The 27,807-nt window shown below is 42.3% G+C and overlaps 1 protein-coding gene across 1 annotated transcript; it reads right to left on the reverse strand.

Moving 5' to 3' along the window:
* ccdc88c (coiled-coil and HOOK domain protein 88C) lies at nt 1-24,551 on the reverse strand. Its single transcript, XM_085766601.1, has 25 exons — nt 24,347-24,551; nt 23,292-23,512; nt 22,278-22,359; nt 21,764-21,922; nt 21,466-21,612; nt 21,055-21,205; nt 20,768-20,949; nt 20,480-20,617; nt 20,102-20,386; nt 18,853-19,650; nt 18,164-18,291; nt 17,825-17,966; nt 17,439-17,582; nt 17,132-17,293; nt 16,318-16,595; nt 14,736-14,879; nt 13,321-13,507; nt 13,044-13,189; nt 12,791-12,880; nt 11,623-11,927; nt 6,524-6,613; nt 5,683-5,793; nt 5,450-5,587; nt 4,984-5,216; nt 1-1,052 (listed from the first exon to the last, which is right to left on the reverse strand). Exons 1-25 carry the CDS (start codon nt 24,449-24,451, stop codon nt 276-278), a joined length of 5,343 nt encoding a protein of 1,780 aa, XP_085622727.1. The 5' UTR covers nt 24,452-24,551; the 3' UTR covers nt 1-275.
* Between the last annotated feature and the right edge of the window lie 3,256 nt (nt 24,552-27,807).

Here is a 27,807-nt window from a genome sequence, read left to right on the forward strand (position 1 = left end):
CTGCGTTGGCAGGTGCTGTATGGAGTCAGGTTCTCTTGATCTTCTGAGGAAACAGGAACTAAAGTCTTCTAAGCAGAAATGTTTTTAGATGTGCTCTGCCCGCAGACTGGCTGCGTTTGATGCTGAATTTGAACGAAGCTCGACCACAGGCTTCCTGAACTTCTAACTTCTAACATTTATGGGCAGTAGAAAGAGCTCCGCTGTGAAGGTTTGGACCATGAAGCTCCAGCATTTGGCCTCAGCAGACTGTAGTTTCCACTATTTGGTTCCTGTCTTTAGACACAGCCGTACTCATACCAGACGGTCTGCGGGTCGTTGTTGGGGTCCGGGGAGGCCGGGGTGCTTATGGGCTGTTCCACAGAGTTACACTTGGCTCTCTCACTTTCCTTCTTTAGGAGGGACGGGTCGGCCGGCTGAGCCTCCCTTAACGCTTCCCCGTGCTCAGAGCCTTCATTTGCCCGTGTGCTGGGCACGGCCCTAACGGGGGTTACCATAGCGACCTCTCCACGGTGATGATAGGAAGAGGAGGAGCTCGGGCCGTTCTGCGAGACGGGAGTCCTCCCTCTCTCTCTCTCCCGCTCCGAGTATCTCTCCGTCTGCAGATTCAGAGAGGAGGAGTGGTGGAGGGGCGGGTTCAAGAAGCTGCTATCTCCGAGCTGATTGGTCGGACCGGCTAGACGAGCGGAGAGCGGCCGTTCTCTGCCGTTAGCGCCCGCCCCTTGCCGCCGAACCACCACGTCCGTCTGGCCAGGGGAGCCGTCTTTCCTCCGAGTCTCCGGTCCGCTGGAGCGCAGCAGGTCGGCCGAGGCCAGGCTGAAGGTCCGGCTCAGGGCGGGGCCGGTCCTCTGGGGGAGGGGCGGGCCCGAGGACGGGGACTGGCCGACGGGCTGCCGCGGTGACGGCTTCACGCTCTGTCCAGGCCTCTGGTTGGATGGTTGGACAGTGGGCGTGACGTAGCTGGTGGGAGTCACCTGATCTCTGGAGGGGGCAGAGGGGGCGGGGCTTCTAGTGAAGTAGTCAGTCATCAGGTCCTCCCTGCTGCCTGTCGACACCTGCACACAGGGATCACACAATGGAGGGAATAAATACGCAGAAGACATAAGGGGGCGGATGCACAACGGTCCACATGCTGCTCCTTAGTGTAGCTTGTAAAACTCCATGTAGTTGAGCCTGACAGTAGTTTGTAAAACTACAGCTAAAGTAGCTTTAGCAACTACTTGTACTCATTCTACTCATTTAACTCAGTGTTAAATAGATCAACATGTGGTGTATATGAAACAATAGCCTACAAAACATTCACATGCCAGTAGAAATATGCCTCTACACTTAGTTTTAGATTTTTTAAAGAAAAAAAGCGGTTTGGTCAACATCCTGTAGGTTCACCATAGACTTACAGTAGTAATCTATAGACATGTTGGGTAATATAAAGAGAAAATGAAAATCCTGCTCCAATACCCACTTGTAAATCAGAAATGTAAACCAGTCAACAAAAAATGTCATGAAAAACACAAAGAGCTCGACATATTCTAGATCAGTGTTTCAAACCATGACAGGAACTTCAGAGGTACTAACACTAGATGCCAGGGCAGCATCACTTGTTGACAGTGGCATTGGCCAAAATTGTAGTTAAACTACAAAAAATTACCCAAAAAGTAGTTTAAATACTTGACGCAGCACAAAATATGAATGTAGTTTAACTACCAGCAAGTTACAGCAAATTGTAGTTATGTAGTTAAAGTCTCCCCAACACTGCATATACATGTGCAGGTGTAAACTGACAGAATGTAATGTTCCTTCTTCCAGTTCTTGAAGACATGCCACCTCTCAGCTGAAAGGCTCTTAGGAGAGTTAATCACCATCATGACCCGGATAAGTGAAAATCTACACAGACACTTGTTGCACTGCTGTTTCTCCTGACCCGCATCATTAACTTGTGAGGAACTGAAAGGCAGGTCAAGAACTGTTGTGAGGAATTATCATCTTATGATAATAATCGCCGTTTATGGTCGGAACCACGACGGTATCTGATCGTCTTTGAACCTCCGACTTTCATTCTTGTTGAATGACATACAAACATTCTTGGCAAGACGTCCGTCTTGCGCCGGTCCAAGAATTTCACCGTGCGTGCGGAGGCTCATGGTACTGTAAATGTACGAAACTCCTCGTTGTCCCTTTAAAGGGATAGTTCAACATTTTGGCAAATTGGCCCATTGCCATAATCGCTATAGTCATAGCAGTAGGTTCGTTACCTTTATTTGTCAGTGTAAGATATTTTTAGAACGGCGGAGCGGAGCAGCAGGCTGCTCAGAGCTTCGCTATGGAGGCTAAGGGAATTTCTTGGTTTCCCTCATCAAACTCATCAAATACACAACCCAACATCTCCAAAACACTGTCGTGGACAAGTTGTGAGCTGCACAATCACCACGCTATGAGATAATAACGGAACATTACAAAACGGAGCCGTTTTAGAGGTAAATAGAGGGTAAATACAGAGTCTGCTTGCTGAAAAACTGTCCCTGAACGCAACGCGCATCAGTGGTTTAGCATGAATTTACCTCTAAAACAACTCCGTCTCGTAACGTTCTGTTATTATCTCATACTGGAGCGTGGTGAATGTGCAGCTCACAACTTGTCCACGACAGTGTTTTGGAGATGTTGGGTTGCGTATTTGATGAAGGTTTATGTGCAATATAAATGATTTTTAGGTATCTTTTTCATAATAAATCTATTTTATATATTTATTTATCATTGTTACTTATATATATATATATACACACAGTGGGAATGTTTGAAGGCCTCTCCCTGTCTGCAGGATCTCCATCACTCATCAAAGGCTTTGTAGCTCTGTACAGCAAAAACTGAGAATCTGTTTGGACTTAATAAATATCATGCACTACCTTATTTGAGTAATATTCTCATGATATTTTCACACTCTGGCTCTGTCAGTACATATTTTAGTGGCGGGCTGGAATTAACCTGCTGATTTGTAGGCAGGAGTGGGCCTCGCAGCTCTCAGATCAGAGGTGATAAGAACAACTTCTCACAAGCTGGGCTGTGACTCAGGAGTGAGTGTCTACTACCCATCTGGAAAACATCAGTAATGTCCCTTCACAGCCAACTGTGTGATCTGTGATCAGCGTGTTAACCTGCTTTTATTATAGATGATCATAATTCAACTGCATGATGATAAGACAACAAGACGTGTTATCTACAGTAAGAGAATTTGTCATAGTTCCTTCCTTCATGTGATGTGCTGCATGTCGGTTACAGAGTGACTCAGAATCAATATGATCACTGAATGGTTTAGGTCCAGAATACATGAATGACGTGTTAGTCGAGTATAAACCCAGTAGATAGTGGAGCACAGAGTTCAAACCAGACATGGTGAAGCAGCATTTAGCTGTTATCTTGCACACAACTGGAACAAACTACCAGCAGAACTGAGATCAGCCCCAACTTTTAAATCCAGGGTAAAAACATTTCTCTTTTGTAGCTGAGCTCTTTTTAAGAACGTTAAACTTGATCTATTTTCTTTTCTCTCTCTACTTTTTCTACTTCTTTACTCTTGCTTTTAACTCTATGTTTAATGTTTATGCAGTTCTTTTTAAATGTTTTGTCTTTATGTAAAGCACGTTGAGTTGCCTTGGTATGAAATGCGCTGTATAAATAAAGATGCCTTGCCTTGCCTATGATAACATTGGTTGGTGACGGCATTAGAAGACGGTTTGTCAGCTCATACATACCTACTGTTTTCCCCTTTGATCCTTTATTTTTCCCACACAATCTTTCTTCACAATCTTTTTCTTTTTTTTATCATCTAAATTAAAACAGAGTTTCTGCAGCCAGAGATTCTTATTTGTTGATATAAGAAGGACACAGCTTCAGAGAAAATGTTTTCTTTGCTCTTTTTTTATCTGATGTGAAGTAAGAATACAGTCAATGGAAACGGATACGTCTCTCTGTTTGGGCCATCTGTCTTCAGACTCCCTGCATCATTTGTCACTCATTTCACTCAATTCACTTTTCATTCTACCACAGTTTGTCATTGTCAAAATTGCTATTGCTTTTTTTTTTAACACTCCTGTGAAACTGCAGTACAGGTAAATCAAAGAAAACCTCATTTTAGTCCTGTTTTCATGACTGGCCAGACAGTGATGAATCCTCTGTCTTCAAATTATCACTCAAAAGTCACATTCAGTCCAGCGCTGATTCAGAAATCATCAGAAGCAGGCAAACAACACAAACTTCACTAGCAGGTTCCTTACTGCCTCTGCCTCCCTGACAGATGTAGGATGGTTCTTTTAAACGGTGTTGTGTACGAGGTGCTCCAGAATCAGCACTTAGGCTTCTTCACAGTATCTAAAATATGCATGTCTTCAAGGCTCCAAGATCTAAAAATGTAACTCCTCTGGTTTGGTCAAGTGTTTCTGTAGGGTGACCTGCATGATTCAAATGCACGCAGTTTGCAGAATGGGTTTTTAATCACAAATGACAGTCATTTTTATTAGAAACCGTTTTCCTCTAACTGTGCCCTCTGTAGAAACACTAAGATGTTATTTGGTGTGAGTCAATTCTCCAAGTCTTCAACCCTCTTTACTTGGTAAAGTGGCTATAGTTAAAGCAGAAGTAAGCGATCCGGTCGTTTTGGCTAACTTCTTGTCAGCCGATGGAGTTAGCAGCCCCCGCCCTCGTCATGGATCTACTGGTCCTCGTCCCTACGTCACCACATTCACGCGCATCCCTTGGCTGCACACACAGAGAGGACTGCCCCTTTATGCCGTTCTCTCTCCTCATTGGATAAAGGTTGTAGGATACAAGGAAAGTTTTCTCCTCGGCTCAGAGCAGAGCAGAGTGACTGACAGACCCGTGTTTCAGACCAAACACTCTATAGAAGTGATTGCTGTCGGAAGATATAACTATTTAAGACTTATATTAACACAAACATTCTGCTTACTTCTGCTTTAACACACACACGCTTCTTACCAAAAGAGGTGACTGTTTGTTGCTCTCTTGTAGAAACTGTTCCAGCGTCACCATCTCGCTTCCAGGTGAAGATGTGCGAGGTTTGGTTCTGACTCCGCCCCCACGCTGTGGTTGGGCCCTCTGGGGGGCCTGGTCGTACGGGAGGGTGGAGCTACGTGACAGAGCCAGCTGTGACCGGCTGAGGCCCGTGACATCATCACTAGAGAGGCTGGTGGCCTGATAATCTATTATGTCTGAAACAGAGAGAAATTTGAGTTAATAACTGTGCATGTGCCACTAAATTGGTCGTACTGAAGTTATTAATCTGTAATCTCTGATGTAATATATGTTCCTCTTTTGTCTTAAATGCTACGTGTGTCAAACGGTGCATGTCTTGTTGAACATTGGAAAACATCTTGACAAGAAACTGTAATCACATCCAGTATTTGTGGAAACGTTCTTTACATGTTGCTTAATGCAGATGTACCTCTGCAGTTGACTGGTGAGTTGGAGCTGGAGGTGTTGTGGCTGAAGTCTGCGGATCCTGGGCGACCTCCCTTGTTGCCATGGTGACCATACGTGGAGTCAGAGGCATTATGGCAAGACTCTTCATCAAATACCAGACCTGAAATATTTACACAGCGTCTTAATGCTTTCCAATCACACTCACTCTCTTGCTGACGTCTCAGTGGGGTTTCCTGCAGTAATAACCAGTCCTACCTCTGGTCCTGCGGCTCGGCCCTTGTCCCACTCTGCAGTTCGAGTTGTTGATCAGGCCCAGCGAGGGTGACTGATGGCTCGGAGTGGAACTCAGAGCTTTATGCGCCTGACCTGGGATTCAGAAACAGAGAAAAACAACTAATTAACACGGGACAATTCATTCAAATTCAAAGAAAATCAGGCCACACTGCACTTTATACAATCTTCATATCCTACACATCACTCATGTGCATTTGAAAGTAACTATTTGTCAACTAAGGACTAAATGCCGGTGCTCATTCCTCTTCATAGTCGCTCTTAAAGGGACAACGAGGAGTTTCTATTCGGTTATAAAAAAGTCTCACGTTAATGTGGATGAATCTCCGCTACCCACACTTGTTAATGGGCCCATTTTCGATAAATATATCGTTCTGTCTCTATCGTTATTTTGTTATTATTAGTGGTGGCGGAGATGCTGGTCGAGCCGACCAGCGTTTTTTACTTTCGGTTTCGCAACGAGTCATGAGAATAACACAGCTGAATCGCCGTTTATGGTCAGAACTACGTCGGTATGTGATCGTCTTTGAACCTCTGACTTTAATTATTGATGAATGAAAACATGAGTCCGTCTTGCGCCGATCAAAATAATTTTACGGTGCGCGCGGAGGCTCATAAATGTAGTGTGAAAACGCTTCGCTTTTCCAAAACTCCTCGTTGTCCCTTTAAATCCTCTCCTCTGTCTCCGACAGGAACAGACATCAATGTAATTCACATAATAACTCAGTGTAATGGCCCATTTGTTGAGTCATTCTGTCAGTAATAAATATTAATATGAATTATTAATGTGTAATGTATTAATTACCTTGCCCATGTCCATCCTCTCCATTCACACTCTCACTGCTGCCTCCTGGAGTGCTGCTGCGATAAAATCCCTGGCTCCTGTCAGTCAAACCTGCAGACCAATCAGACTGTGAGAACTACTCTGGGTAAAATATAAAACTACCAAGGTGCACGGTGCATTGAGACTGAAGCCATAACCTGTCACAGTGGTTCAAGCTGCACACCACTGTGACATCTGTTATTATCATCGCAATTAATATCAGGTTCATTACATTTTAGATCAGATTCCATCCATGCATGCTCAAATCCTTTTCTTATCAACATCCTGACGTAATGACAGAGATGCTCCTACAATTCATCATCTTAACAGCAAAGCCAATGAAGATATGAACATGGACGCGTTGCACAGAAAAGGAGCATAACTCATGTATCACCATCATGAAAACAGAGCTCCAAATTTCAAATGATGGTCTCAATACGTTTCTGTTAGTGAAACATTTGAATAGTTTAACACTCCAAAACATATCAAATTATAAGCTGCATTCTTCACTTTCACATGGACGGAAACACCAGGAAGTCAAAATTCAGTGAAGTGGCATTTATACAGTAAATGTTCTGTGTGGTCTATGAAGTATGATAATTAGCAGCTGCTCTTCAGCTCAGGTTTTTGCTGTGTATACTGTCATCTTCAAATACGGGTAGTGTTTTTCTCATGTAGTTGCTTTGGGTAAATGAGAGAATCTACAGCATAGTCTCTCAGTAAATGTTACTGAGTTATCTTGTCTGTGGCAGCTTCAGAATGATTATATTAAAAATCCTACATAAGCTCAGAGACAGAGTGGTTGGGTGGTGAGTTATGGCAGCAGACAGATGGGCTGACATGTGTGCAGTAGCTGGTAGCTGTGGTTAGCTGACATTGCTGCGGTATAACCTGGGGAAGCAGGCAGCACGACATTGCAATCAGAAAGTATTCAGCACCCTTCTCTTTTTAACTTTCACATTTTGTTTCCTTGCAGCCTCATTGTTTAAATTGATTTTACTCCTCATCAATCTACACTCAGGAGGAATACATAATAACAAAACGAAACAGAATCAATCAAATGTTTGCAGGATGATTTGTCTTCTCCAGATGAGCACATTCAACATAATCCTTCTGGCTCGGTGGTTTGTCAGCTGTGTGTGTCAACTTTGTATCAAAAGGATTGTTTTCTTTTACAGTGGAAAGACCCTTTACCACCTTCAAAAGATTCCTGGCTTAAAGACCTGATGACATTTTTGAAGCTAGAGAAGGTCAAATTTACACTTCGGGGATCCACCGATAAATTCTATGAACACTGGCAACCTCTTATATCGCATTTTGAGAATATGAATTGTACATCATTAGACTAAGATATGTATTTTTCTAACTGCTTTATATATGTGCTCATGCTGATAATGTGATTTTGGATAAAAGATTTATAATTTTTTATTTATTTATTTATTTTTATTATTATTATACATATATATACATTGTTACTATTATGATTGCTATTATTATTATTTTATTTCTTATTGTTTATTTACTTTTCTTTTTTCTTTTTCTCTTTGTTTGTTTTGTAAATTTGTTTGGTAGTTTCGTTTGTGGGGGAGACATCGGGTGGGATGGGAGGGGGAAAAAAAACCCCACTTATGTATTGTTGATTTGTAAGGTGAATTCTCTGAACCAAAGTGGTATAAATAAATATTTAAAAAAAAAAAGAAAAAGGATTGTGCCTTCCCAAATACAGTACTGTCCACTGAGTCCAAGTGTCACAGCAAAAGCTCCAAACACCTGAAGCATGTCAATGTGATATTTCAGTTGTTAGGGTCTATTTTCACCTTGTTGTGGAGCAATGTTTGTGAACTGATCAGAGAGAAAACCAACTCAAATCATTAGAGCATGAGGCTGCAACAGTCACAGTAAGAAACAGTGGTGTCCAAACACTTTCTGAACGCCTGCGTCATCTTCATTTATACACATACAAATCAAAAACAACAACAACGTAACTGCAAATATATGAAGGCAAGCCTGGCGCGCTTGAAAGCAGGAGTTTGTACACACAGACACACACATACATACATGAACCGTCTACACACACTACTTACTAGTAATACTGGTGGGCTTGCCATAGCAACATGCATCTGTTTGTGCTTCGTTTCATTGTGAGAGTGTGAGATGTTATTAGTGTGTATGTGTGTTATGTGTGTGTGTGTGTGTTTTTGTGTGAAATCCTAAAAAACAGTGGGTGCTGGGTATGGATGCACATGATTAACCATTTAACCAGCAACTTTGACTGATTAATACCAGCAGTAGAGCATTTTAATCTGATCAGCTAACTGCTATGTAGCTAATCGGTTAACAAGTGTTGGTTATCAGTCTGAAAAAATGTGCGTCTCTTGTGCTGGGGGGTGACAGTACAATGATGACGATGATGATGATGATGATGGTGATGGTGATGATGATGATGTGTTGATTAAAAGTGATGAGGAAGAGGAAGGAGGGTGTTAAAATACTCCGTTGGCTGACATTGACTGGCTAGTGATGACGTCAGACGTGATGTCAGTGGAAGACCAAAATCGCAGTCGTCTGTTGAAAGAGAAGGAGAGGCGAGAGGAAGGGAAGGGGGAGGGGGAGGAGGAGGAGGAGGAGGCAGGGGGGGAGGGGAGGAGCTTATCCTGACTTTTACTGCGGAGGAAACAGAAGCGTTTTGGGGCAGAAGGAGCTGAGTGGGAGAGAGAAATGAGGACAGAGATATGGAGAAATGTAGGGAGAATGGTAAACAACGACAGTGAGTCAAATAGCTGGTTGAAAAGTTATAAAGTATATGATTGTCAGGATGTAAAATAACAGAGGCCATGCGAGAGAAACCATTAGAACAAAACAAGAACATGGAAATCTGTTATGTAGAACCATGCACTAGACTCAGGACTGAGCTCATCTCACTCTCAATTCAAATAAAGTTATGATGTCTAGTGGAAAGCTGGGGAACAGTGGGCGACTCTTCTCGTATGAGGAGTCGCATCAGACACACACAGGTGTCAGGTGCTTTATTACAGAAGGACCCCTGTCTACTTTCAGGAAGTGTTGATTCAACTGTAAAGGATGTCATCTGTGCTTCTCGTTATAAAAGAGATATTTCTGTCATCTGGGGGTGTCTTATTGATTTAACTTAGGCAGGCAGACAAAATAATAGAAACACCTGTTTGATTGATTATCACACTGCAATATGATGGAGTTGAATCAACACTTCTAAAACAGTTTCAACAAGAACTGAGCCTCCATTGAGCAGAATTTATAGTAGGAATGTTGTTTAGTTTTGTACCTAATAAACCACCAACAGCTGAAGAGTAGGACCATTGGAAAGAGTTATTATGTCAACTTATGTTGGTCCAGTATGGCAACTTCCACATGCCTGTGGAAAAAAGCTTTTAAAAGCCACTTGTTGAACTGAGAGTGATTTGAGCCGAGCCGTGAGCAGAATTCCATTTAAGAGCAGAAAACCCATGGAAATAAAACCATAAAGATTTAGGGCCATGCATTAATAGAACCCAGTTCTACCATTAGGATAGAATGATGAAAAGTAAGATAGCTGGGGTGTAGTGAGCCTTTTACCAAGCAATGTCTAACTGTGACCCACTGTCATAACCTGGATTGGAAGTGAATCAGTTTTAACTAATGTTGTTATGAAACATCAACAATTTCTATTAGTGTCAATGGCTGTGACTTCATAATGTGTAACCTCCATAATCTCTTCGTCTTCAGGGGTCTCCAGGGGGAGTGAGAGCTACCAATAGTTCATCCAACTTCAACCTCTTCACTATCTGCCAGCTGTCACTCAGAGTGAGCTGTCTATGAGTTTGTCTCATTTGGTTTCTTTACAGCTCATCTCCTCTAGGCAACTTGCAGTGACTGCAGCTTTTCAGGAAACAGAACAGATATAGACTAAACTTAAAATGGCACATAATCACATATTTCCTGGTTGTATGTTAAGTTAAGTTCCTGTCTGTTACATACCATTGATGAATGGGTCCCTGGTCACTGATCAAGGAGCCTCTCTTTCCTCTGATTTCCAATCATATGTATTTCTTTACAGAGCTGACAGTTATTTCAGCTTCAGAGTTTTAGTTAAAAATGGGAGTTTATGAAGACATGGGGATTCTCTAAGCCCCGTCTTGTTGTCAAAGTCACTCTCAGAGTAAAAAAGGTTAGAGACCCCTGGTCTAAACCAACTATTTTTGTCGCATCTCTGTTCTCACTGGAATTTCAGTATGCTGAACAGTACGTTGAGGCAAAAATAAATCACTGTCTATCAGTCTGGAGGGAATTTTTGTTGCCATGTCAGATTGCTATTACTGTATTGCTGTTACTCTGTCTGTCTTCTGGATAAGAGTAATAGTAAAAACAAACTGGGCTGTACATTAACATAACAAAACAATCATGTAGCCTAATGCTTGAAAATGTAAAAATGTTAACAAAAATATCTGTAAAGGTCCTAATGCTGTGCCACCTGATCATCCCAGTACAGAACAAGTTGGACAGTGAAGAGCAGATACAGTGGATCTGTCAGTTGAGAGAAACAGGTGTGAAGTTCCTATCGGTCCTCCAGTCAGTGGTGTGCTGGTTAACAGCGCCCTGTAGTGGCTCAGCATGGAGGTGCATCTCATCCCATAAATAGAAGATGTTTCTCCTCCAGAGTCACTTCTGAACAAATATTTATTGTGTGTGTGAAGTGTCTTCATCAGAGTTGCACTGTATTTTAACTTTTAACTTTTAACTTATATCTAGGTTGCTCCTTTGTTGTGTATATTGTCTAGACATTGCAGGATATATTTTATCATATATTTTCCTCCTTGTATCCTATTTATTTTCTTTAACTAAGTTATTCTTCTCTGGAGCGGCCTGGCCGAATAATTTCCTTCGGGATGAATAAAGTTCTATCTATCTATCTATCTATCTATCTATCTATCTATCTATCTATCTATCTATCTATCTATCTATCTATCTATCTATCTATCTATCTATCTATCTATCTAAAAGACCCATCTGCTGCTCACTGACGCTCTGACAGGACTTGTGTGTGTGTGTGTGTCTGCTGTGTTTACCTCGGGTGATGGGGGTCAGCGCTGGACTCTGGGGTCCCAGGCTGGGACTGCCGGTGTGGTTGTTATGGTTACTGTGAGCATGGCCACCATCTTGCGAGTCACTTCCCAGCCGCAGGGGAAGAGGGGGCGGCGTCTCCGGGGGGAGGAGAGGGGGTGGGGCAGGTAGGGGAATGTCAGGCACACTCTTTGCTCGCTCTCTCTCCTTGCCCACTTCTTTGTCTCGGTCGCCCCCTCTCTCCCTGCTGCTCTCCTTCCGGGGTTTAATCAGTTTGGCTAAAGCTTTAGCTCCAGCCCACTGACTCCTCCTGACAACACACAACAAAGTATGCTTGAGAAAGAGACCACTAATAAGCACATTTATAAATAACTCAACTAAGTATTCAGTATTTTATGTAGGATTTAAAATGTGTTATTTGAGTTGAGTTATGCGGATTTGATTCAAATTTAAATTTTCACAGTTGTAGAATATGAAAAAAAATCGATTTAAAGGGACAACGAGGAGTTTTGGAAAAGCGAAGCGTTTTCACACTACATTTATGAGCCTCCGCGCGCACCGTAGAATTCTTTGACCGGCGCAAGACGGACTCATGTTTTCATTCATCAAGAATTAAAGTCAGAGGTTCAAAGAGGTTCACATACTGTACCACCGTAGTTCTGGCCATAAACGGCGATTTGGCGGCGTTATTCTCATGACTCGCCACGAAGGAAACCCGCCACCACTAATAATAACAAAATAACGATAGAGACAAAATGATATATTTATCGAAAATGGGCCCATTAACAAGTGTGGGTAACGTAGATTCATCCACATTAACGTGAGACTTTTTTATAACCGAATAGAAACTCCTCGTTGTCCCTTTAATTCTTTAATGTTGTCAGTAAGAATAATTAAAATTCTACAGATGTAAAACTTGCTGCATGTTTCTAAATCACATTTGTCAGCTTGAATTTCTTGGACTTTTGGTTTTGCAGGTCAGGACAATCTCTGATCAGTGTCCTCTGTTGCAATAAAAGAAAAGCAACAACGTGCCCGATGGAACAGTGAATGTGTTTGTAAAGCTGGAAGAAGCTTCTCTTTGTTCCTGTTTTTTTTTTTTAAATGGGTGGAATTGATGGTGTCTGAGTCTATAACTGCTGCAATGTGTGCAAGGTGTTGATGATTAGTTACTTTTTAGGCGTAGGGTCATAGAATTTGTACTGGTCCATGATCTTCTCCTCTAGTTTCTCTTTGTGTCGCCGAAGAGAGTTCAGCTTATCACTAATAAGACAGAGACAGACAGAGAGACAGAGGGAAAGAAACCGAGACAAACATCAAACTCATTTACAGTATTATTTTTTCTGAAACTTTTAAAATATACTGTATGTATACGTATATGGGTAGTAGTATGGAGGGTAGTTTGTGTTGCATGCTGAGCAGTTACATGTAGAGTTTCTGCTCCTGGTGAAACAGCTCTTTGCTCTCCATGCTCCTCTCCAGCAGAGTGTGGTTCTGCTGACTCAGCAGGTTGATCTGACTCAGGAGGTGGTGGTTCTCCTCTTCCAGGTTCCCTTTAAGTCGGCTCAACAGCTGAATACAAAAACACACACACACACACACACACACACACACACACACACACAATGGAGTCAGGTCAGGAAAGTAACATACAGTAGACAGTGATTGAGAGCTGTTTGCTGGAGAGACACAGCTCTGTTTACCTCACAGTGGTTGTCTAGTTTGGTCATGGTCAGATCCAGGCCCTGGTGTTGTTCCATTAGCGAATCGTATCGTGCCATCCATTGACTCACTTCCTGCTGGGCGGAGCTTAATGAGCTCTTGAGTTCATTGGCGCGCTGCTGGAGCCCTTCACTGTGCTCCAAGTGCTGTGATTGGCTGTCTGTCAATCTAAAGGTGGGACAGGAGAAGTCAAAAAAAAAAACATCCAAGTCCAAGTCCAAAGTCAGTGATTATATAGCACTGTGCTCTCAGACGCTGTATACCCAGATACCCACCTGAACCCAAATGCTTATCTTAACAAAACAGCCTACGTTGATTTGGACCTGACACTAACCGGACTAAAATTAATTTAACAGCCAGGATCAGATTACATGATATTTTTCCATCCTATAAGACCCATACCAAAGAGTGCAGGACATAAATGATGGAATACGAAAAGAATAGAGGGTTCACTTATAAAAATGAGATTAAAGGGGAACATGCAAGTCCGCTCGCTTTTCTGCTGTTTTGGTTCTGCTCCTCTCCTCCATGTGCATTTGTTTACAACGAAGCCGGTGAAAAATCAATAAATGGAGCGGTGGATAACGTTACATAACATATACGATGTCGTGTGTTTGTGTAGTCTTAACCGTCATGAACAAAAGTGTGTGTGTGTGTCATTCTCCCTTCTCACTCTCTCTCCCCCTCCCTGTCTCTCTCCAGCTGTGCTTTCAAAATAAGTGCATGAAAAGGGAAAAAAAAAAAAACAGAATTGTGACGTGAGGCAAGGCAAGGCAATTTTATTTGAATAGCTCATTTTTACCAACAGTTTGTCTCAAAGGGCTTTACATGGCATCGTAACAACATCCTCTGTCCTTAGACCCTCACATCCACTGAGGAAAAACTCCATAGAAAACCCTTTTAACACTTTTAATCGGAGAAAGCTCAGGGTGAGCAACAGAGGAGGGATCCCTCACCCAGGACGTGAGCTGGTGGTGGTGAGAAATTTAACAGTGACGGCCGCCAACAAATTCCCTATGCAGGAAAAAGCCTGGCATTGTGCTTAAATCACTGTCTCTGTATGTGAACAACATCATCAAACTTGAATGAATAATTTAAAAATTGATTATGTGACATAACTGAATCAATTCAGAAACTTCCCATTAAGAAGTATCTTCGAAACGATTATTTTCTGCACCTGCATTGTGTGTGGTGTGCTCCGATATTCCCAATAAAGGAAGGAGGGAAATCGAACCAAAATCAGCCAGGTTATCTTTATGTGTGTACCAGGCTTAAGGAAGTGATTTAGAAGAAGATAGTGATTTGTTTGATCGTAGCTCCTCTGACAGGTTGTTCCTACACCAAAGCCATCCCCTCTACTCTTAACAAGGTGGAGCTGTGTGTGAAAGTACAGTACCTGTTCACTTCTGTCTTTAAGTCTTGATTCTCTTGTTGTAGCAGCCGATTCTTTAGGAGCTCCTGGCTGAGTTGCTCCTTCTCTTTCTGACCACGCCCCTCCTGCTCCTCCCATTTCTCCTTCTGCTGCAGCAAAATACAATACCTGCAGAGACACAGATAGGACAGAGGAGTCATTTCTACTTCAATTACACAGTTTACAACATGAAGCTCAGTGGGGCCATCTGCTTTTCTTCATGGATCTCTATGCATCTATGTTACAGACTGTGTGTACAGCACGACTACAGTAGGATATTGTGTTGTGGTCTGTTAAGCTGTAATAAATCCAGTTACTCTGTCACAGTTGGTTTCTACTACACAAATATGACAACTGTTAACAAACTGTGTAGTGAAGGTTACATTTAGTTTTGACTAAAACATAAATACATGATGACTGAACACCCACTGATGTCACTGCTGAGATAATGGTACATATAGAGAGCCTAAGCTGAAGCAGGAAGTAACGGTCGCCATGGGACCTCAATTCGGAAAAAATCTCCATGTAAGTCAACGGGAGTCAAAATTTTATTTTGTGATCCGATTGAATTGCGTCATGAGAAAAAAATATGACCTCTACCTGTTTAAAACATCATGTTTCATGCTGAGAAATCAGCAGCTTGTTGTAAAACTAGTAAAATAAAATTCCGAAAAATCCTTAACCAGAAAGACTACAAGTGGCGTAGGTGACGTCACACACCACATGGTGCCCTTTCCCGTGTCAGTTGGTGACGTAATTTTTGTGGGACATCTGTAGCAGCAACCAGGACAGAGTGGGACCCTCTGATCATTGGGCAACCCGCTCTACCACCTGAGCCTACTGCTATGACTATAGGGATTATGGCAATGGGCCAATTTGCCAAAATGTTGAACTATCCCTTTAAAGTTTAGTTATCTTCTTTGCTTAAACATTGCCTACTACAAGAAGAAGCAGCACTGCAGAGCACTATACGTATTTCATCTTCTTCCATTGAAAACTGCTTATGTGCTTATATAAATAAAACAAAAAAACATGAGTAACACGATACACAACTTTATAGCGATAGCATGATTGGTGTTCATTTTATGCATGACTAGGACACTACACTGCAAGAGCACTTTACCAGTGTCCAGCTTCTTATTGACCACTAACTAAGTGTCCTTTGTAATAACATAATGATGGTACTATAAGGGAAATCAAATCAAGCAGCTTCTCTCTTGTCTTTTCACTGTTTTGTGATTGCTTATTTCTTTTATTAATAAATAACAAATTGTACATTTAAAAAAAAATTTTTTTTTAACCAGAGTTGTAACAGGGTAGGCATAATAAGCTATGCTTCAGCCTATGCCTTTTCGGTCCACATTTTCTTTTTCTGTTTACTTATTGTTTATTCAGATTGATGTTACTTTTCTTTATTTACTTTTTTCTTTCTTCTTTGTTACTTTTCTTTTAATGACATGTATTGACCGAAATAAACTAAACTAAACTAAACTAAACTAAACTAAAAATACTAGTCAAAGACCTGTATACCGACACTGTTCTAACAGTTTGTATGCTATACACTTACTTGCTGTGCAGCGACCTGTGTTCATTCTCCAGCCCCCTCTGTTTGCACTTGAGTGCAGCGTGCTGACTGATGAGCTGCTCATACTCATTAGCTTGCCTCTCGTGGACACTCAACAGGCGTTCGTGGTCACTGAGCACATTTTCCCGACCCCGCCACGCCTCCTCGCGCTGCCGCTGCCATGACTCCACCTCGGTCTCCAGGGCAGTGACTTGGCCCTGCAGCACGGCATTCTGGGCCATGAGAGATGCACTCTGAGACGAGAGTGTGGAGTTCTCCACCTGAGGAACCCATCGGAGAGCAACAGTTGAAAAAACATTTTGAGCCACAAACTACAAACTACCTGCCAAAAGTTTGGACACACCTTCTCATTCAATGTGTTTCCGTTATTCTCACTGAAGGCACCAAAACTATGAATGAACACATGTGGAATTAACAAAAAAGTGTGAAATAACTGAAAACATGTCTTTTCTTCTTTGTCTTCTCTTTCTTCTTTTCTTCTTCCTCTCCTTCTTCCTCCTCCTCCTCTATCTCTGCCCCCACCAATTCTAGTTTCTTCAAAGTAGCCACCCTTTGCTCTGATTACTGCTTTGCACACTCTTGGCATTCTCTCTTGATGAGCTTCAAGAGGTGAACCTGACCTGAAAATGGTTTTCACTTCACAGGTGGTGTGCCTTGTCAGGGAATGTGTGAGAATTTCAGTGAGAATCTACAATGTAAATAGTCATGAAAATAAAGGAAATGCATTGAGTGTGTCCAAACTTTTGACCTGTACTGTACATTTGTCTCGACTTGGTCAAAATGATGGAGCTCATACCTGTACTTTAGCAGTCTGTGTGTGTAAAGATGTGTTCTGCTCCTGCAGGGTGGTGGTGTGTCGCTGCAGCGCCACTATCTGGTTGTTCAGAGAAGTGTTCTGGTTCTCCAGCTGTTTGAGCTGCTCCTTCAACAGACTGCTCTCTGTCTGCAGGGACGAGTTCTTGGAGAAAACAAGTGACACCATGAACATTTAGAGGGAGAACATTCAAGTACGGGAACGTTTCTGCAGCAAAGATCAGGAGATTTATAGGATGTAAGCTTGATGCTATTAAACTTGAATTAGCACAACGATTAAATGTACTTACATTCTTTTCCACATTAATGAGATGATCTTTGATTCGTAGAAGCTCAGCAGTGGCTGAAGCTTGACCCCGGCTGCCACCTGAGCGCTGCTGGTAGCTGTGGTGTTCTTCATCCTCCTGCTCTGGACTCAAGGCAGCCTTATGAGCCTTTTTATACACACATACACAGATATATATAATCAGACTAACGCTGTCAAAACAGTTTTATCATTGACAATCAGTTAAGTTTGGTTATTTTATTCCTTTTTTTTCCAGTTTATTTTGGAATTTACAGCTTTGTTAATTCCACAAATAAAATGTAGTCTTCAAAAACATTTTAAGAAATACCGTACATGATGACATAATATTGAATGTTGTTTGGAAGGAGCCAGGTGTGTGTGTGTCCTTACAGCTGCTAGTTCAGCTCGCAGCGTAGCATTGAATATGTTGCTCTCCTCTAACTTCCTTTCCAAGCTGGAGATTTTCTCCTCCTTTATCTTCATTGTTTGTTGGACAGTTTCCTCCAGTCGAGACTCCAGCAGCCTGTACCTGCTGGATTACACAGTCATTCATACATTCATCTAGCAGGGGTATAGCTGGGAAGTATTTTACACAAATGGTTCTCTAGATTTTTTTTTTTTTGACACGTTGTAAAGATCTTTCAGGCTCTACATTAGTAGCTTTACTGAAGAAAGATGGTCACCCCCCACATCCAGAACTGAGAATCTGCCCATATTAGAGCTAGATACCTGTGCTCCTGTGTGTACTCCTGCTGCAGTAGTTTCTCTCTGTTCAGTCCAATCTTCTCCAGCTCTTCACTGAGTCTCTCTAAATCAACACTCTGTTGCTGAACGCTCAGCTTCTCTGACACCAACTCCTGCACACATAAAGATGCCAGACACAACTGTGAAACTTCCCATAAAGTGGATAGAATTGCACAACTTGCTTAAAGAAGCAGACACTGTGGGTTAGTCTGAAAGATGGGCTGATATTTGTCTTGTATTAAATCAACTCAATGTCAATTTTAGCTCCTCTTTGATCATTCCACATGACCTTCCATAGCAACAGGCCCTGTTGTCATGAAACTAAGGTCGAACTCCCATTTCTGTGACGACCCATCCACTTGGCTCTGCTGGAGGAGATCATGTGGTAGTAGTGGAACAAACAGAAAATGGACCCAGCAATTAGTCTGTTTTTTCAAATGTGGATTTTAGGGTAAGGGACTTCAGCCAACATAGTCACATTTAAAATGTCAATATCTGACAAAGGAGCTGAGGAAGATCCTGTGATCCAAAGCCCATAATCCATATAAATACTGTTCCAGTCCTGGTGACAACAATAACATTCTGATGGCAACACCAACACATTCACTCCTTTTGCAGTGTGTCAAAATCAAAGAATAATGAAGCTCTCTTGTGTGGCTGTTCATGTCTCTCACCTCTCTCAGGGTAGCCAGAGTTCTCTTGTCAATGGTAGCCTGTTTCTGCAGCTCCTTGTTCTCCTTCTCCAGCTCCTTGGCTTTGACTGCCACCTCCTTCAGCCGCTCAGCTTCCTTATTTAAAGCCATGCCTTCCTTCTGCACTGTAGCCAGTTGCCTGGTTTTCTCCTCCAGCTCTGTCTCTTTCCCTTCTAGCAGTGTTCTGGCCTTCAAGCTCTCCTTTTCCAGGTGCTTTCTGCCTTTCTCTGACTGCTCCAGGTCCATTTGGAGCTTCCTCCTCTCCTTGTCTCCGTCCTCCCTCCTTCTTCGTTCCTCCTTCAGTTCCTCTACTTCCCTTCTCCATTCCTCCTCTCTGCTGTGTGTCTCCCGCCTCTCTCTATCCACTTCTTCCCCCTCCTCTTTATGCCTCTCTATTTCTTCTTCTAAGCGATGCTTCTCCTGATTCACAGCTGCCATGTTCACCTCCAGCCTTTCTGCCCTCTTCCTCTCTGTCTGCGCCTCCTCTCTGACCTCCTCCACCCTCCTCCTCAGCTCCTGTGTCTCTCGCTGCGCCTCCTTATGCTCCTCCTGTAGCGTGGCTAGGCGGGCGGCTGAGGAGCGCAGGTTTTCCAGCGAGCAGCGAAGGTCCAGGTTCTCCTTAGACAGCAGGCCGCTCTCGGTCTCCAGCCTCCCGAGCTGCTGCAGCTTCTGCTGCGCCTCCTCTGCCTCCCGCTTTAACCTGCACACCTCCTGTTCCAGGGAGGACACCTGTTTGTCCTGAGCCTCTGACCGCTCGCTGCACGCACGCAGAGATGCCACCTAGAATCCAAACAGAGACAACAACTGCATCATACAGACTGATTTTTTGTAAATACAACCGACTGATTTTAAAGCAGAAGTAAGCGATCCGGTCGTTTTGGCTAACTTCTTGTCAGCCGATGGAGTTAGCAGCCCCCGCCCTCGTCATGGATCTACTGGTCCTCGTCCCTACGTCACCACATTCAGGCGCATCCCTTGGCTGCACACACAGCCCTTCATGCCGTTCTCTCTCCTCATTGGATAAAGCTTGTAGGATACAAGGAAAGTTTTCTCCTGGGCTCAGAGCAGAGTGACTGACAGACCCGTGTTTCAGACCAAACACTTTATGTAAGTGATTGCTGTCGGAAGATATAACTATTTAAGACTTATATTAACACAAACATTCCACTTACTTCTGCTTTAAATTCAGAATACATTACAAACAAACGAGTTGTGGGATCAATGTTATTACTTCTTTGTTCAGCGTCTCCCTGCTGCGTTCCAGCTTGGCTGCTTCTCTCTCCACCTCCTCGCACCGACCCGCCCTCTCCCTCAGCCTCCCCGTTTCCTCATTGGCTACTTTGAGTTGACTTTCCAGGCTGACCAACCGGGAGCTGGTGTCAGTGATGTTCTGGTGCAGTAAACGGTTCTCTGTTTCCACCTCACGCACCCTCGCCTCACTGTTGGACTGTGCACGCTCCTGAAGGGACCCCACGGCATCGGACAGGTGCTGCTTCTCACTCTCTAACTCTGAGATCTGGATGGACAAGAAGAACAAATGTACAGGGGCATCAACAAGGAGGTGACGTCAGCATCGTATTTTACCTGAGAGTGTCTGCGTGTCAACTACCTGTCGGTCCTTCTCTGCCTTCAGAGCATGCATTTCTCTCTCCAGAGTCTGCTTTTCCTTCAGTATTTCCTCTCCAAGAGATTCCATGTCCTGATTGGTCAGTCTCTCCTGGTCCAACAAGACCTGAAGACGCTCAAGCTAACAAGCAAAAAACACAAGACAAAGGTACAGTAGGTTTTTAGTATCAATTTTGCTTTTGTAACAATTAAAACTATGTCTGCAGTTTTTTTCTTTCAAGTATTTTCTCCTCACTGCACCGATGGATACAGTATCCAGGTAAATATCCACCTTTTTGCTGAGACTCTGGTTCTCCCTGTCAAGCTCCTGGGTGTGGAGCTGCTGCTCCTGCAGGAGGTGGTTCTCCCCTTTCAGTCTGTCTATAGAGGTTTGCAGCTCCCGGTTTTCCTTCTCCAGCTTCAACACTCGACTGGAAACACACTCATTTAGCTCGTGGACCAGTGACTTGCGGGCTGCAGCAGAGAGAAACATTTTGGTGAGGACAGTATGTAGAAAATCACGTTTCAATCAGAACGGCATATAATAGAAGACAATAGAAAAAGAAGCAGACGTCTTACTCTCTGAGTTAGTGTTGTCGTGGTTCTTGGTCAGCTGTTCCAGCTCCCAGCCTAGATGAGCCGACTCATTCATACTCTGTTTCTGTCCGATCTCCAGCAGCATGTTCTCCTCTACCAGCTCCTCCAGCCTCCGACGTTCATTGTCCCTCTCCTGCAGAACACACAAAGGAGATTGACATGTAGAAGTACTCTTAAAGCCAAAAAACACAGGAGAAGACAGGCAGTTAAACACACATGACAGCCACACATGAGTTAATGGTATAATAACACTGACAAAGACGTGTGTGCACAAAAGCCAAATGCCACAACAGGTTTTTGCATCATGTCTAACAAAGTTCAAGTGTCTCCTTTAAAATAGCTGGTAGATGACATTCTGACCAGATACTGTATAGTTGTGCGACTGTATATTACCAGTTCCAGATCGTGTATCTTAGCTCGTAGTAACAGGTTGTCTTTCTCCAGTGTGTGCAGTTTCTCAGAGCGCCCCTTGGAGGCTGTAAGCTGCTCCTCCAGCAGCATCTTGGTCTCCATCAGAGTCAGGTTGTCCTCACGGAGCTCCTAAAGGACCCCACACACATAAACACACAAGTCATTGCATCATAAAATATAGCAGTCCAATCACTTTGTTTCATTTATTTAACCTTTATTTATCCAGTGTACACAAATGTCATATCAGACTAGTGTGTATAGTGTGAAACTGTGGCTGTACCTCCACTCTGCTCTTGTAGAAGTGAACATCGTTGAGTTTTTCTTTACATCGAGTCAGTTCAGTCTCCAGTCTGTCCACCCGGGACGCTCTCTCCCTCAGTGAGTCCACCTCATCTCGGTACGCTCGGACCGAACGAGCCTCACAAGACAGCGATTGGTTCTGAACCACACACACACACAACACAAACACACAGCCATTATTGTCACTTCTATCCATTAGTGCTTTTTCCATAACCATATATTACATACTAGTATTAAAAATAAATCTGATATGTGTGGACAGGATTCACATATGAAGTTCCGCATTTTCTACATGTACATGAGGGATGAAGAGTTGTTTTTTTTCTTTTCCATACTGATCTGATTTAAGTCTAATCTGCAGCTGTGTAATATATTCAAATATACGCACTAAATCAGCACTGACAATATTTCCATAACACTAACTGCCATTAACGATAAAACATATGTGGTGTGTTTCCCTGCTGGATAGAAGCCACAGAGGTTTTCCTCCTGACCTCTTGTTTCAGTTTCTGTAGCTCCTGATCCAGACGCTCCACTTCATGTTTTGAATCCAACAGCTGCTCCGTCTTCTCCTCCCTGCACACACACACACACACACACACACACACACCACATAAAAAACTGAGTGGATTCAATTAAAAGTTTTACAGTCATTATTCTGTATAATCAGCTCCACACCCTGGTAATTTCCAGTTAGGTTGAGTGTAACTAAAGAGATTAACAACTCACTTGGTAAAATAATATATGATACATTCTGTAGAATGACTGGACTGAACTAGACAGTATAATAACCTACTCTATTAGCAGGGAGTATAATGACTTCCAGCCACTGCTTGCATCACAACAGTTCACCCAGCGATACACACACAGACTGTCTAGATTACAGTGTGTTAACGAGCTGCTGCTGCTGCTTTAGTTGGAGCCATGAAAACAACATTTTTAGGACTTATGCTGCGTTCAAAACAACTCGGAAAACGAGCTCCGAGTTGTAAAAAATGAATTGAACGGCGTGGAACGCGGAAATTACAGGCCAAAACTCAGGTATCATTTCAGAGCTCCGACTTTCCGACTTGACGTCACGACAACATCAAAACATGGTGGACCTCATCTTGAACGGTTAGAATTTAGAAATTTTAAGTGATTTGTTGAGGTTTTAATGCATATTTTATGTGTATTATTGCAGTATATGAAATACGTTTATATTAAGCTGTGATTGTTGTATTGTGTGAAATTGTGGTCCTCATATGTGACGGAAATAACGTTTAACGGTTATCTAGGCTATAACGTTATATGTGCACTCATCTGCAGTGTCTCCTCTCCTCTTCATTTGCCTCCAAAAGAAACATAATTTACTGCTGCATATTTTTTCGTATTCAGCGATGAGCCACAACATGCCAAACTTCCTTCGGGTATCCATGTATGTATTGGAGTTGTTTTGAATGTAGCATTAGTAGTATGTCATTGACTACATCATCATATCAGATAACTTTTTAGTTCCAAATACGTACAGCTCTTGTCTGTTTCTGCGGAGCTTGGCCCTGGTGTCGGCCAGCTCCACAGACAGGTGCTGCTTCTCTTGTTTGGTCAGGCCAGACGCCGTCAGGTCATTTCCTCCCACAGCGTCAGGAGTCTGCCCCTGCTCCAGGCCGCTCCTGCCCGAGGTCCTACACCCGTCTTTGGGCTGCTGACTGAGCAGGTAATCCCTCTCCTGGGTCAGATCCAAAATCACCTGGAGGGCACAAGACAAGTGTTTCCATAAATTCACATTTAAAGCAGAAGTAAGCGATCCGGTCGTTTTGGCTAATGCTGCGTTCCAGGCAGGCTTTTGAAACCGTAAATTACAGCTTCAAGTCACGACTTACGACTTTGTAGCGTTCCAGGCAACCCACTCGTGTTTTTCCGACCTGTTTTACCTGTGAAAGTCACTATAACGGCCACTCGTAACTTCCAACCCGTGAACTCGCACCAGATCGAACTGGTACGACTTCACAGGTCGGAAAAACATGAGTTACGGGTTGCCTTGAACGCACCATAACGTCTTGTCAGCTGACGGAGTTAGCAGCCCCCGCCCTCGTCATGGATCTATTGGTCCTCGTCCCTACGTCACCACATTCAGGCGCATCCCTTGGCTGCACACACAGCCCTTCATGCCGTTCTCTCTCCTCATTGGATAAAGGTTGTAGGATACGAGAAAAGTTTTCTCCTCGGCTCAGAGCAGAGCAGAGGGACTGACAGACCCGTGTTTCGGTCCAAACACTCTATGTAAGTGATTGCTGTCGGAAGATATAACTATTTAAGACTTATATTAACACAAAAATATCGCTTACTTCTGCTTTAATTATTGTTCTCCTGTTAAAATAACAGACTTCTGCCGAAATTTTATATTTAAACAATCTGTGTTCACTTGTGTTTGTTTAGTGGAGAATCCTATGAAACACCACAAACCATCAACCATAATGACTGTTAGTTATGTATGTTTAAATAATAAAACTATCATTAGGATTGTTATCACCTAATACCATTATCAGCCCGGGGCGTGGTTTTTGTGTTTGTGTCTCAGTACCTCACTGGCTTTGTCTCTTTGGTCAATCAGTTGCCGTAGCGATGAAGCCATGTTATGTGACAGCGGCTCCAGCTCTTCATGCGCGAGCTCCGCTCCTTCCTCCATCCACGACAGGTCCAGAACATTCTGCTGGTTATGTGTGATCTGTAACAAACACACGGCCACACAGCAGATTCAGTGCTGCTCCACCTTATCACAAGATATCGCTTTGCTCAGCTGTGCTAATAATCTAAATGGAATAAGCCCGTGTCACTCATTACTCCCATTATAGTCCACGGAGTAGGGAGCTTGCCACTTTGTCACACTTTCTCAATGTATAGTGAGAATTACTACAGTATACTATACTATACTATCCACTATTATTTGAGAAACCAAAGACTCGAACTACTGTAAAAAATCACTGTCTTTCTGTTAGAGGGGTTAACATCTGGAATAATTGTCCTGAAAATATTAAATTATGCTGTACTCTAGTCAGCTTTAAAAAACTTTATAAGAACAACATAATTTCTCGTTACAGTATGGAAAATTAAGTTCAATGATTTTGTACTATTTTGGGTTATGCGCTGTGTACAATTCTTTATTTTGTTGTGATCAGAAATTTAAGTGTACTGATTAATTTCAAATGTCTGTGATCTGATCCTATTGTATTAATGCGTATATATATATATATATATATATATATATATATATTTATTTTATTTTATTTTAATTTTTTAAGGTAAAAGGGGTAGGGGTATATAAGCTTTGGCTTCAACCTACACCCTTTCGGTTATATAAGCTTGATATACCGAAATAAATAAATTCATTCATTCATTCATACTATACTATACTATACTATACTATACTATACTATACTATACTATACCCTTGTTTAGTGTAGTTTAGTCTTAGTGTCCCACAATGAGAAGAAGTGTGCCACTGATGGCCACTAACCAAGCAATGTACAACATCATAAAACAACCATCATGTATCTTTCCTTTATTGTCCACAGTGTGGAAATTTGTCTTTGGCTTCACCACGTAAAATACCACATAAAATCGCATGATAACACATATTAAATAAATAACATGTCATTCAATACACAAAGAACAAGAGAGAATGTGATGTACATAGCTCTAGAGTGTCCTGGAATGTGTTCATGTATGTTCCTGCACTTAAAGAAAGGAAAACAGTGCAGAGGAAATCATCCAAGAGATGTCCAGAAGTTTGGATCTCTTCTGATCAGAGGACATGGAAACTATTATTTTAATAAGTTAATTAGTTTAATTAGTTGACCTGTGGAGTTCAATTTGGGCCCCATTTATTAATACCATATTTGTTTGCAAACTGGAAAATTAAAGGGACAACAAGGAGTTTTGGAAAAGCGAAGCATTTTCACACTACATTTATGAGCCTCCACGCGCACCGTGAAATTCTTTGACCGGTGCAAGACAGACTCATGTTTTCATTCATCAATAATTAAAGTCAGAGGTTCAAAGACGATCACATACCGCCGTAGTTCCGACCATAAACGGCGATTCTGTGGCGTTATTCTCATAACTCGCCGCGAAACCGAAAGTAAAAAACGCTGGTCGGCTCGACTAGCATTTCCGCCACCACTAATAATAACAAAATAACGATAGAGACAGAACGATATATTTATCGAAAATGGGCCCATTAACAAGTGTGGGTAGCGGAGATTCATCCACATTAAAGGGACAACGAGGAGTTTTGGAAAAGCGAAGCGTTTTCACACTACATTTATGAGCCTCCGCGCGCACCGTAAAATTCTTTGACCGGCGCAAGACAGACTCATGTTTTCATTCATCAATAATTAAAGTCAGAGGTTCAAAGACGATCACATACCGACGTAGTTCTGACCATAAACGGCGATTCAGCTGTGTTATTCTCATGACTCGTTGCGAAACCGAAAGTAAAAAACGCTGGTCGGCTCGACTAGCATTTCCGCCACCACTAATAATAACAAAATAACGATAGAGACAGAACGATATATTTATCGAAAATGAGCCCATTAACAAGTGTGGGTAGCGGAGATTCATCCACATTAAAGGGAGAACGAGGAGTTTTGGAAAAGCCAGAGGTTCAAAGAGGTTCAGTTACCGTCGTAGTTCCGACCATAAACGGCGATTCAGCTGCGTTACACCACGAAACCGAAAGTAAGGAAATGCTGGTCGGCCCGACCAGCATTTCCGCCACCACTAATAATAACAAAATAACATAACAATGATAGAGACAAAACGATATATTTATCGAAAATGGGCCCATTAACAAGTGTGGGTAACGTAGATTCATCCACATTAACGTGAGACATTTCTATAACCAAATAGAAACTCCTCGTTGTCCCTTTAAGTGTACTGAATGAGCTATTCTGAGCTCCTGATTGTAATGTACCATTGATATGCTAACAATTATTATTTCTTAGGAGGCCTCAGAAATTCTTGCAGTGGTGTTATGATTTGTGTGTGTGTGTGTGATGGATCAGGATATTTGTTGAGTTGTAAATTCATCTTATTTCAGATTGACTCTGAAGAAATGAATTAATTGAAATAAGACATGAGGAGTTTTTAGCCTCTTTTTTTTTGTTAAAGCAGTTCTCAAGAGTAAAAAAAGGTTAGTGGCCCCTTCCCTTTGTAGGAAGTAACTTTCATAGTTTTTACACCCATTACCTTTGTAATTGGGCTTGACCTGTTTGACACATTTGAGAAGCCTGAGGCCTGAACTAAAAACCACAGTCTGTGAGTCTGAACAATGCTTGTCCACACAGCCAGGGATTAGCCCTCCTGAAGACAGCAGAGGTTAACTAGCATGGTAACATCATTAGCCTGACCTCATCGGCCAAGTCATCCAACACATAACAGCCACAGTCTCATACAATCGAGCCCAAGTAAATAAACAAGCTGAAAATAGGAAGCTGCTTTTTTAAAATCACGGTCATAACAAAAGTCTTTTAATCGATCACTAGTGACTGAGCTGGCTGCTGTTGTTGCTTGATGTCAGCTGATGTTGGACTATTACTGCTGCATGCAGATGAGACAATGCACATGATGTGAGGGATTATTGAGACATTTCTTGGAGGTTTAGAGTCATAAGAGGACATTGGCTGACATTCCACTCTCCCACCTGACATGTGACTGCTCTGATACCATCACAGTTTTATGGCTGCAACTGTTGTTTATTTACCAATTACACATGTTCAATGAATCAGTTATTTTCTTGATCAATGTTGGATCCTTTCATCCATTAAATGTGAAAAAAGAAAAAAAAAAAAAAAAGGCAGAATTTCTAGAAGCTGACATATTTTGTCAGCTACCACAGAGGCCAAACATGTATATATATGAGAAGTTTTATGGTAAACGTTCACATCAAAGAAGGTGGACTTAGAACACTTCTGCTTGAAGAAAAATTTTGAAAGATAAACTGATTATCAAAAAACTTGGCGACTAAAACGCTGTTGATCACAC

This window comes from Trachurus japonicus, chromosome 22 (genome assembly GCF_045865225.1).
Source record: "Trachurus japonicus isolate A0001 chromosome 22, Traja_1.0".
Classification (NCBI taxonomy): Eukaryota; Metazoa; Chordata; class Actinopteri; order Carangiformes; family Carangidae; genus Trachurus; species Trachurus japonicus.

What these genes read in the sequence shown, in the direction of transcription:
- ccdc88c (XM_085766601.1), bottom strand. Translation starts at nt 24,451, where the DNA reads ATGGAGGAAGGAGCGGAGCTCGCGCATGAAGAGCTGGAGCCGCTGTCA. An exon ending in AGGCAGAGAAGGACCGACAG is followed by an intron (nt 20,387 to 20,479) that starts GTAGTTGACACG and finishes TTGTCCATCCAG; the next exon opens with ATCTCAGAGTTAGAGAGTGA. An exon ending in TGCGAGCTGAACTAGCAGCT is followed by an intron (nt 17,583 to 17,824) that starts GTAAGGACACAC and finishes GTGTATAAAAAG; the next exon opens with GCTCATAAGGCTGCCTTGAG.